The sequence below is a fragment of the Protopterus annectens genome, chromosome 3.part0 (assembly GCF_019279795.1).
Source record: "Protopterus annectens isolate FY-2018-M chromosome 3.part0, PAN1.0, whole genome shotgun sequence".
In the NCBI taxonomy this organism is placed as follows: domain Eukaryota; kingdom Metazoa; phylum Chordata; order Ceratodontiformes; family Protopteridae; genus Protopterus; species Protopterus annectens.
This window is the reverse complement of record NC_056731.1, coordinates 1,670,063,435-1,670,076,005: the sequence shown is the minus strand read 5'-3', so window position 1 is coordinate 1,670,076,005 and position 12,571 is coordinate 1,670,063,435. Positions and strand designations below refer to the sequence as shown.

Below are 12,571 nucleotides of genomic sequence, written 5' to 3'. Positions count from 1 at the left end.
ATGTATATATATATATATTCCCTGTAAGCTTGTCTTGGGAGTTCATAAAAAACACACCACCTGCAGGTTCAAAAGAACACTGGAGCTGCCCACATCTCTGCCCCACCGCATGCGACAAGGAAAGCCAAGGATACACTCACTTATTGCTCCCCTTCCTTCCAAAATTTACCCTAGCCATCCTATTACAGATCCACCTAACATTACTACTAACAGTATGCAGTAGAGGTCTGAGAAGGTGAAACTCTTCACCATAGGAACTCAATCTCTAAGCATTAACCCTCTGTTTTTTTTTTTGGTTTTGTTTTTTTTCCTATAGGCCAGCTGAACCAATAATGTTGCCTCTCTGAGGTAGTATTCATCACCACTAGGCTAACAGGAAGCCAGCACAAGAAATAAACCCTCTGACTAAGGAACCATCATTCACAAATCCCCGTGGTACACAACTGCCACAGCATGCATCAAAACTGCATCTGCAAACAATAACAAGCCTCACTCAAGAAAAACTGGCAGCAGTAAACCATTAAAGGAAAGGACGTTGTTTGCATCCACAACATAGACATCTGCCAATTGTTCTTCAAGAATCAAGCAGCACACCACTGCACAAGTCAACTCTGCATTTCACTACAACTTTACCAAAACCTTTCTTAAACCACTCACAAATCTGGCACATATCTAGATATACTTACAACCACTTTCCTACCCATCCTAACAAACCAAAGAAACTCACACCACTGAAGTCCCACAAATATTCAACCAACAGATCTTTTTTGTTATATTAGTCATATTGTCTTTCTCTTTTATATATGTATTGAATTAGATAGTCATATGCCTATCTGCATACCAACTAAGAGAAAATAATTCATACTTACAAATTAGAATGAAAACTAAACTTCTTACCTTCCCAGCAGCTACCTACTCCCAGGCCTATCAACTCCTGGCTGCCTGGATGTGGGACAGTATTAATAAAGCAAACCCATGCCAGAAACATAGTAACCCTCTCCTCCCTAATCCTAAAACAAAAAAACAAACCCCTCCCCTGCTTACATCACTTCCTCTTCAAAATGTCTTCCTCCTCAGACTTAACCCTTTCCTAATCAACTCACCCTAGTCTTCCTTACCTTATGCTCCTGTTGCCAACAATTCTTTGATCTCTCCCCACCTCCATCCCCTATACTAACTACACAATGTGTCTCCGGACAAATTGATCTACACACAAGCTATATCTGTTTTTAATTTAAATTTGAAGTGAAATTGTGATGTATGCATGAGGTGAAACTGTCCAGTTATGTTTTTGTTTAAAGTGTAAATTTGAAGTGAGACTATGATGTATGCATAAGGTGTAACAGTCAAATTATGTTTCTGTTTTAAGAGTAAATATGAAGTGATACTGTAAGGTATGTGCAAGGCATAACAGTCAAATTATTATTTTAAGTGCAAATTTGAATTAAGACTGTGATGTATGCATAAGGTGCAACAGTATAATTATGTTTTTGTTTTAAGTGTAAATTTGAAGTGAGACTGTAATGTATGCATAAGAAGTAACAGAATAATTATGTTTTTTTAAGTGTAAATTTGAAGTGAGCCAGTGATGTATGTGTAAGGTGTAACAATACTATTATGTTTTTGTTTTAACTGCAAATTTGATATGAGACTGTGATGTATGTGTAAGGTTTAACTATGCAATTATGTTTTTGTTTTTGTATGCATAAGGTTTAACAGTATAATTATGTTTTTGTTTTAAGTGTAAATTTGAAGTGAGACTGTGATGTATGCGTATGTACCTTTCATCTGTCCAGTGCAATTGAGTCACCTCAGACTTCTCTAGCAAAGCCATGAAGAGCCTTCATTATCCACAGGGTTAACTAGACAAGTTGGGAAGGAAACAGACTGACAGGCCTTTCTTTCTACGTCATGCATACAACTATAGACAATTTTGAGTTGCCAATACACTTCTTTGGGATATGGAAGGAAACCATTCTACCCAGAGAATACCAGTAAGAATACCAAGAAGAACACAGGAAGGACATGCTGACTTTACACAGAAGGTACCAGAGACCAGAAATTAATTGAAAACCCACTTGCTGTGAGGTGAAAATGCTACTCATTGTATCAAGAGTATGGAGCTTTACCATGACACTGAAAGCTTAACAAAATGGAGTTCAAATAAAATAGATTTATGCAATTAAATTGCTATGTAGAACACTAGGAATTGGTACACCCTAGCATTCATTTGGAAAAAGATTCTGGAAAATGTAAGTAGTTTAGTATTGAATGCATTCTAAACATTTCTTTGAAGCAAGAAAATCCAAGACACATAGAACAATTCTGACCATTACATCTTAATATACGAGTTGTTTCAGTGTACTTAAGTATGCTTGTGAAAGTTTAAATTTTCAAATTCTAATTTTGCAAAATTTTAATTGAATTTATTGTTCTGGGCTATGCACTCAAGTGCATTAGCCTCTCTGTGCTTATTTACTGTATAAATGCATTGTTTATCCTGATTTAACCAAAAAAAAATTCTATCTTGTTTGCTAATTCCCTGTCTTTTCTAACTAGAATAGTCCACTTTCCAGGCTTTTCTGGTTTCAGGACTTTAGTTTCAGTGTTCAGAGCTATCCAAACCTTGCTGTGGTACATGGAGGTCCGACTGCTTAGCAGTGAGAGTGGGAGCATTGTACTGCCTATCTAATACTAGAGGAGTGATTTCCAGCTCTGAAATTGCAATTTTATTGGCCATTTTGGGCTGATTTATATCCCTTTCAACTTTCTGGCATAAATACGCACGTTTGTGCGCATTTGCACACTGCGCAGCACTGCTGGGCTAAGGTTAAACTATTCCCGATGCCAGAAAATCTGCTCTTCAAATTGTCCCTTAGAACTAGCTAGTTTATCAGCAGTCCTGTGGCTAGTACTTGCTCTAAAACTCACTAAAAAGCAGTAGGAAACCTTAATTTGTTACAAGCACTCACCTCCCCTTGGTAATAAGGAGTAAATAGTCAAAGGCACTAGACAGTCTACAATTGCAAGCACCTTGCCAAAAAGTAAGGGAAAATAGCTCTTGTGCTACACAAAGAAAGCACCTAAACATGCATGTCCAAGGGTCAGCTTCCGGTGATTTCTCCTGTCCACCTGATGAATCTGGGCACACTGGGGCAATGCAATAATTGCCTCATGTACACAGACAACCCTCTCCTCCTATCACCAAATACTACAACCTGTGAGAGATGCACTTACATAGCCAAACTGGAAGCAAAGCTCTCTCCAGCCAAGATTGTGCTAGACAGTCAAGAGGAGAAGGCTAACACCCATACAACCCCTCAAACAACACATAGTCCTTCAAAACCCACACCACCAAAACCCACACACAGCAACACAAAACCCACATATGCATGGGCTCTTAACATTAACCTGCCCAAGCAACAAGGACCACCAAAGCTGAAACGCAAACAAACACCACTCCCAAACACAACCAAAGTGTTACATAACTCATAACACCAGTGTGCCACCCAACAGCAGCACCTAAGGCAAGACAACGTACCCAACATTTTAGTCATAGGTGACTCTATAGTCAGGCACACTGATGTCCCACTCACCAGGCTGAACAAGGTTGAAAATTACAGTTAGTTGTCTGTCAGGTGGCAGGATCTGCCACATAACGCATGCACTCAAGTCACTCCACAACAGGTACAAATATGACTCTGTCATTGTCCATGTTGGAGTGAATGACTTGAGACATACCTCCTGGACTACATGAAAAGAGACATGGAAGAGCATTCGGGATCATGTAGCCCAGGCAGGTATGACCCTAGCCCTGAGTAGCATCCTGCCATCGCCCAGAATGATACCACATTTTAAGGGCAAAATGATTGGCTTCAATAATTGGCTAAGCTTCTGGTGTCATTCAAAGGAGATCCAGTGTCCATCTGCCTCGGACGACATGATTGACAAACCACAATGCTTTGCAAGAGATGGTTTGAACCTGTTGCCCCTTGGATTCAGGTTACTGGCTAAGGCTCTTGCCACCCCTATAGTGCCTTTTTAGGCAAGGTTCAAAGGACAAAACTACCACCATATTGGGTACAAGCAAGCAAAATCTGAAGGTAATCCTACTCAATGCTAGAAGTCTAAACCTCAAGATGCACTCTCTCGCGGCTCTCCTAAAAATGGAGAACATTGATATCTGTGCAGTAACTGAGACCTGGTTCAAAGCTCCAGAGAGCACCCCTGCAATACCAGGCTACAACTCATACCCTCATACCACACTTTTCGACCACCAAACCAGAACCAAAACACTAAAGGTGGAGAAGTGTCCATATTCACCAAGGATATTCACACCTCCAGGCTGGTTGCCCAACACAATGCATCTGAACTTCTCCAGGTGCAACTAACATTAGGTAAGACTGCAATACAAATTGTAGCTTGCTACAGATCCCCCATGAAGCCACAAGATTCTCACTACACCTTTCTAAACATACTGGAAAATATTAAGATACAACCAAACACCCTAATACTGGGTGATTTCAACTACACTGCCATTAACTGGGAAAACTAATCCGGTACAAACACCTTTGCACAACGGTTCTTGGAATTCATAAATTTCAACACTCTAGAGCAACTAATTCATAGTCCCACCAGGGGTACCAATATTCTAGACCTGGTCATTACCAACATGGGAGATCGATGCTCCACACCAGTGGTCACCCCCTTGTTCGTCAGATCAGACCATAAGCTAATCACCCTTGACATCCACATCCCCCCACCCCCTTTAGGGAAACCTCCATAAAAAACTTCTCCAAAGCCAACTTCATGCTTCTCAAGTCAGAAGTAACAAACTTCATGACACCCATGCAGATGGGAACTGGAAGTTCAACTGAATCCTACACTAAGGTGCTGTACGAGCACATTCACTCGTGTATGGACCTAGCCATCCCAAATAGAACCAAGACGCTGTCCTTTAAAAAAAGGAAGCCAATCTGGTGGTCCCCTGCCATAAACAAGCTGTACAACAGAAGGAAGAAACTGTTGCAGAAAAGAGGAAGAACCCAGGATTCAGAAAACTCCCTCACCAGCCTCACTAGAAAGCTGAGATCCCTCATAAAATCTTCCAAAGCTAGTTACAAAAACAAAATTGCTAAAGATTCCAAAGACAACCAACCACAAGGCATTTTATAGCTATGTCAGGAATCTAAATGGCAATACTCAGAACTGCTCTGAGCTACCACAGAATGGCACTAAATATACTAATCCCAAGGATATTGCCAATATCCTGGCAGACAGATTCAGTTCCTTCACCCACATCTCACCCTCTATAGGGCCTATCTCAATACTGAAAGAATGCCAAATTCAGGTAATCACGGCCACTCAGGTAAAAAATGCACTTTCCAAAGCCAAGAATACAGCATCCATGGGACCAGACTACATCCTGGGCTGTGTACTGCATGAACTGCAAAATTAACTGGCACCTCACCTATGTGTCATGTTTAATCATAGCCTCACCTCAGGCTTCATGCCCACAGAGTGGCGCACAGCTACAATCATCCCACTCCACAAGGGGAGATCCACTATAGATCCCGGAAATTACTATCTCATCAGTCTGACGAGCCTGATCTGCAAGGCCATGGAGCGTATTATCATGGAACTTATAAACAAAGACATTGGCAACCTTCAAGCCCTGGACCCCACCCAGTTTGGGTTCGTGAAAGGCCGATCTTGCCTCCTGAACCTGATCAACTTCTTTGAATCAGTCTCCAGAGCCATGGATGAGGATAAGATGGTTCACACAGCCTACTTGGACTTTGCCAAGGCTTTCAACACTATCCCCCACTCTGGAATCATAGATAAACTTACTAAGCTGGGCATTAATCCCTATGTCACTCGATGGGTTACAAACTGGCTTACTGTCAGAACACACACTGTAAATGTAGCCAACTCTAAATCCAGCTCCAGACAAGTGACAAGTGGTGTACCACAGGGTTCTGTCCTGGGGCCACTCTTGTTTGGCATCTACTTCTCTGAAGTACAGGCTAACACTAAGGGACTCTGGCTTACAAAGATGACAGATGACTGCAAGCTGGGAGCCATTACTGAATCCTCAAATGATGTAGATATACTACAAAAGGGCCTTACCAAAACAGATACCCGGTGCCAGAGCCATGGGTTCAAGCTAAATGCCAAAAAATGTATAGTTGTCCCCTTTGGGAAAAACCACATACCTGTGAACTATCACATAGGCAGCAGTACACTACAGAGACCTAAGGACACAGGTGGACAGTGGTCTCACCTTTGATAACCACATAGCCACAACAGTTAGAAAATCCTTCTACGTGGCACACCTCATCACTAAGGGCTTTTAATGGAGGTCATTGTCCCTCTGTACTCATCCCTCATTAGACGCATTATAGAATACAATGCCCCATTTGGTATGTACCTCTCAAGACATCTGCAACAACTAGAAAGGCCGCAGAAATACCTCACAAAAAGAATCACAGGCCTAAAGCAGATGCCTTATGCTGACCATCTAAAGAAACTCCAGCTATACTCTGTCACATATCGCCTACTCAGAGGCGATCTCTGCCTAACATACAAGGCCATGTCAAACCCAGAGTTGTTGGACATGCTACACTTAAAGAAATCCCAATCCCTCCGAGCCAAATGCTCCAGGGATCTTAACCTTGTCATCACGATGAATAGAACATGCCGGAGGGAAATGTTCCTGACCCAGAGAGTTCCCATAATCTGGAATAGGCTGCCCATACATGTCAGGCAGAGCACCTCAATGGCCCTCTTCAAGAGGAACCTTGATGACTGGAATGGGAGATAAGAAATTCACCCCAGGGATCACATCAGTAGCCCTGCTAGACAGGGGTCCAGGAAAATAAATATTTGTAGGAAGCAATAGCCAGGTAATCTTATGGCTAGTCTTGTATAGGCCCTAGGGCTGATAGCCTAGTACCTACCTATGAACCTATGAACCTATGATGATATTTTAGCATACCCCTTTCAAATCTATTTTTCTCAGTGTACTTTAGTGCCCTAGGGAAGACTCACCTGTGGCCCAGTGCTTTGACTGAAAAAACAAGGTAAACATCTGCTATAACAGGTCATATCTTTTCCAGGCTGTATGGTGCTAGCCTTTTCAGGTTCAACTGTTATAAAAAGGCATTCCTTCTAGTGCATTCCTTATATTTCTATACCCACCCTGCATGTGCCTTAGATTCACCTGTATTGAAATACAGTGCAGTATCTTCATGCATTATAAACTTTATCAGTGAAATCTTAAGATTGAAATGATCCAATTATATTCTGTAATAAATGTAATATATGGGGAAATATTAATAGACTAGCCCCTTGCTACTCTCTTATTCTTTTGAAATGGTAGCTTGAATGTACATTAATAGGGCATAAGGTGAAAATGCCTACACGTGATTTTCACTGCATTGGAAGCAACATTACTGGAAAATTGGAGTTCTGAATCAAATGGCATGTAGACTGGTGTAATTTGATAATCTCTTATTGTAGCTTCATTGCCTACTGTGCAGACCCCTGTTATTCCCTTCTCACAATGGTATCACACTGTAAGAAAAGAAAATAACTTCCAGGTAGTGAACTTGTACTCGATCCATTTAAAGACCTCATTTCTTATTAATGACTGTAGAGCACCATAATCTTCTTTCTTCTGTCCTATAGTATTAACCACCACAGTTGGCATTGACCAACTCAAGAAGGGGAATCAGTGAATGGCACAATAACCCCAAAAGTTACACGAAGAGATGTTAACTGAGTTCTGATTAATATACTATCAAGGCTTAGTATTACCCATCTGATCATATGTTCAATGCCTAGCATTAGGCCTAAGCAGGTTTTCAGTTTATACAGTTGACATAAATGTATAAACTGAAGTTAGTTATGCTGATATTTCTTTAGATCATATACATGACTTGTGATTAGCAAAAAAGCATTCATTTAATTATGGATAAAGTTAGATGCTTTAGTTTACAAGAGTTAAGTACTATCTTGGAGAATTAAGGACATTATGGAAGTTGACTCATACTGTGATCTAGTCATTATATGTAATAAAAATATAAAATAAAGTTTGAAATGCCATATAAAAGAAGCAGGCAAAGAAGCCACAGTTTCAACTGTATGTATTTTAAAGCAGGCTTCATGGCAGTGAGGAACAAAGCATTGTCTCAGATCTAGGTGACCTGGAGAATTGAAGGAAACAGTGACAATAGGTAGAAAAAGAGATGTGTGGGTCATCTATGCTTGGAGCAGAAAGGGGGTGTGTATCTCTCAATGACATGTTTCCTACTAGGGGACTCCACACTATAGACTGGGAAACCAAGGAGGATCATTTGATTTCAAACAGATAGGGCTGTCAGTGGCAAGGCCCTCCTTCATGACTGAATAATACAGCATAAGCATTCCCACCTATAGCATGTCATACTCAAGGTCAGCTACTGAGATGTACAAGAGGAGTATAGGATAGAACAAAAGACACCCTTAGGAGGACCACCCACCATAGTCTGATTCTTGTCTACAGTGGTTGTTGCATCAATTAAATAAAATGAGAAAACTAAAAGGTCAGTATTGTAGTAGAATAAGCCAGATGGTCAGGTGGGAAAAGTAAAAACACAATGGTATCTTGTAAAATGCATTACTTCAGGGGAACAGGTAGCACTGATGTTACTATTTAGTTCATTAATAAGAAACACACCTGAATATGCTGCTCAGTTTGGTCATGGTAGAAAGCGTAACATACCAACTCCAGAAAAGACATGACAAAATAACAGACAGGATTGTGAGCACCATCATAAACTAAAATATTAACAGTACTAAATAAACCCTCCTTGAAATATATGGGGTTAAGAGGGATATTATTTAGGACTGCAAAACTTACTGTGAAGAATTCTTATTTTCGAATCTACAGCCAAGAAGGTAGTCTCAGACACCTTGACTTTTGTATGTATTATAGATACTTTATACTTTGCAGTTTGCCTGACAGGTCATTAAAAATGTGACAAATGTTCTTTAATGAAGTCCACAGAAGATCATTGTCACTAGAAAAGCATAGACAGTATAACACAATATGGTAAAACTGAAAACAAGTTATTTTTCTGACAAGCATTTTATGTCTATTATAAAATGCATATGAATAATTTGGACTGACACTATATAAATGTGTTCAATTATTTATTTATTTTTACCTTAGGTTGGTGGTTTGATGCATGTGGACCTTCTAACCTTAATGGCATGTACTATACTGCTGGTCAACACCATGGAAAACTTAACGGAATAAAGTGGCATTATTTTAAAGGTCCAAGCTATTCTTTACGTGGATCAGGAATGATGATAAGACCATCAGACTTCTAAATGAACGAGAACAGTGCAGCTACAAAGTAACAGTAGTCCTTGTGCCAGGAACACGTTTTAAATGAAAAGCAAAATAAGCAACAACCAGAGCGATAGAAACTTCTAGAAACTAACAAAATCTTGAAGTTCACTAAGAGACAACTGCTGTCATGATTGGACTGGCTGTGTTTCATTTCCACAACATTGCCACATACAGTGCAAGATAGACTGTTACAACTGTTACAACTGTGACCTAAAGGGAAGAAAAAAAACTTTGTCCTTCACAGCACTTTTTGTCACTTTACTGCTACTTGTCTGCTCTGGGTTCAAAGCTGCAGAAATGGAAAGAACATTTGCTACTTACCTACTCTGGGCTTAAAGCTGTGCAGATGTAAATGAATTTATTACTTTTATATGTTCAAAATATAACCCTTATGAAACTGGATTTATTAAAAGGACCAGAAAAGGAAGATACTTAATTTTCGTAGTGATGTTTTTATATCCTTTTTGGTGTATTAATGATATGTGTTTAATAAAAAATAGAGGGTCTATCAGTGACATACATTTAATGTTTTCTGGAGTTATTGTCTTAAAGGATTATTAGAAAATTGTTAATAGAAATAACCACAAATATATAACAGCATTAATTGAGAGTTGTTCTTCCTGACATGGGCAAAACATCTTAATAGACTGTATTACCGAAAGAGAAAATGCAGTAGGGCAGCCCATCACCCATATCAGAAACACAGTTCACAATCACTGGCATTAATTATGATAATTGACATTGGTATAAATTATATGATTTTTGCTTGTTTGATTAAACATCTTAGCTAATCAGTGGAAAAAATAATTATACATAAAAGTAACGCATTTTATAACATCTTTTTCCATAATACTTTTTTCTTTGATTATTTATTTGGTAGGTTTAAGGGACTGCATGACAGAAATGTGATAAAAAAAAATCTATCCACACTGAAAGGTATAATCACAAAAAAAAAAACAAGAGTTAGTCAAGCATAAAATAGCATACAAAAAAATCAAAACTTGGTGTAAGACTTTTAAATTGCTTTTGCAGGTTTTGTCCCCCACTCCACTGATGTTTTTTTGTGCCAACTCTAAGATCTCTACACCTTGGAATAAAAAGAATTCTCTGGCTACAGCAAATTCAGTCTTCGCATACAGAAAACAGCAACCGTATATTATTGTTCAGATTCTCGTGTGTTAACATTTAAAGTGCTATACATTTCTGCATGGCACCCATTTTAAAAATGTTGCATTACAGCAATATGATAGTAATAATCAACTCTAAGCTTCTTCTTCTTCTTTCGACTTTCCCGGTTAGGGGTCACCACAGAGGATCATCTGTCCACTCATGATTGGCAGTGGAGTTTTACAGTGTCGAGTTGCCAGCCCGGTGCCCAACCTTCCACAGAAGCACACACACACACACACACACACACACACACACACACACACACACACACACACTCACACCTCGGGCCAATTTAGAGTGTCCAATCCACCTATTGCATGTCTTTGGGATGTGGGAGGAAACCGGAGCACCCAGAAGAAACCTACGCAACCACAGGGAGGACATGCAGACTCGCAAATTACTTAAACCTTTGGCAGACTGCATTAAAAATGTTAGACACATAAATTAAAAGAATTAAGTCCAGCACTGTACAAAAGCAGGAATCATGATAGGTAGCAGGCTGCAAATGATTACAAAAGTGGAGGGATTTAGACAACAGCCTGCATCCTTTTATAGGAAATGGAAAAATATAAATATTGCAAAAATCAATTCAGCTTTTATTTTACTTTGGAAATAGTTTGCTTTGGGAAAGCCAACATGCCATACAGGAAAGCACAGTGACCATGCTTTATTTTGCTCTAGGGTAAATATTGATACTGTTGTGTTACTGAGGAAATATTAATATGCTGGTTATTTTAATATTAACTATTTAAATTAACACCACTAATCTCTTGCATTTTAATCTCACTGTATACCACATTAGTGTAGCAGCTGAATGCATCATACCCTGTATATACTGAGGGATACTTTATCAAAGAATAACATCACTGATAGAAGTTGCTACGTTGGGGAAAGGTCATATACCAAAAGATGCAATAGGATCAGAACTATTACAATAAAAGAGGGATGGAGATGATTTGGGATCCTATATGCAGAGTTCTGGAAAACTTTGCCCCTCACAAAAATAATCATTTTGGATATGGTTTTAAAGCCATCTTGAACTTATTCTGTCATTTCAAATAGCTTTCTACAAAGAGGTTTTCACATAACTGTCCAGAAGTTATATTTAAATTATTCTGAATAGTAAACACTACCATTGTGAAAACTGCATTACATTTGTAGGATAAAACATCTACTGATTAATTTGGTTTATGTTATATATTGTTTGGAAATTCTACATAAGCATGTTCAAGTGATATCGTGTACACTTAATTAAAAAAACTACAATATAAAACAACTAACGTCACAGAGCCCAAGCCAAATAAAGTTATCTACTTTAGGTACATGACCCAGATGCATACAAAATATTTTGGAACTAAGAAATAGACATTTAAGAGGAAATATAGAAACAAAATCATTGATAAACATCATCAGCTAGCATTGTTCTTTTGCAACATTACATAATTCATTTGTGATATGTTTATATTTGTTTCCATGCTACAAGTCACAGTTAAAAATAGGCTTATACGTTTAGAATTCCAAAGAGGTATATCATTGTACAAGTAGAGCCCTCAAAGAAAGTACCTTTTACAATATTAAATCATTATTCTACCCATGCAATCAAACAGATCAGTTATTTGTAAAATAAAAAATAGTGTGGTCTTCTTTTCTAATTAAACATTAATTTATTAATATTGTGAAGAAATTATACTGTGCCAAAGTTACCTGAAAACAGAAAAAGCAGAAAGGTAACAAATGTCTCCACTTTCTAGTTACGCAAAACCTTCAATCATTGAATCAGTGCACTATGGGATTTGAAATGTATGATGGGTATTCAAATAAACACTATCATCAACATGCATCCCTAATTTTCTAATCAGTTTCTGGTGTGCTTACTTCTAAACAGTAAATATTACATAACCAAACAAAGCTGTGATTTCAAGTGAAAGATAAAATACAAATATAAATGGAAATGTTTCTGACCACACATATATAAAAAGCACTAATAATATTTTGTAAAATATA

General features: G+C 38.5%; 1 protein-coding gene across 1 annotated transcript in view; it reads left to right on the top strand.

The window, feature by feature from the left end:
• Nucleotides 1-9,477, top strand: part of ANGPT1 (angiopoietin 1) — a 1,835,232-nt gene extending 1,825,755 nt beyond the window's left edge. The window contains exon 9 of the mRNA XM_044065710.1: nucleotides 9,215-9,477. Coding sequence (XP_043921645.1) covers nucleotides 9,215-9,375 — 161 coding nt within the window. The 3' untranslated portion in view covers nucleotides 9,376-9,477. The remainder of the gene's footprint in view (nucleotides 1-9,214) is intronic.
• Nucleotides 9,478-12,571: the final 3,094 nt, after the last annotated feature.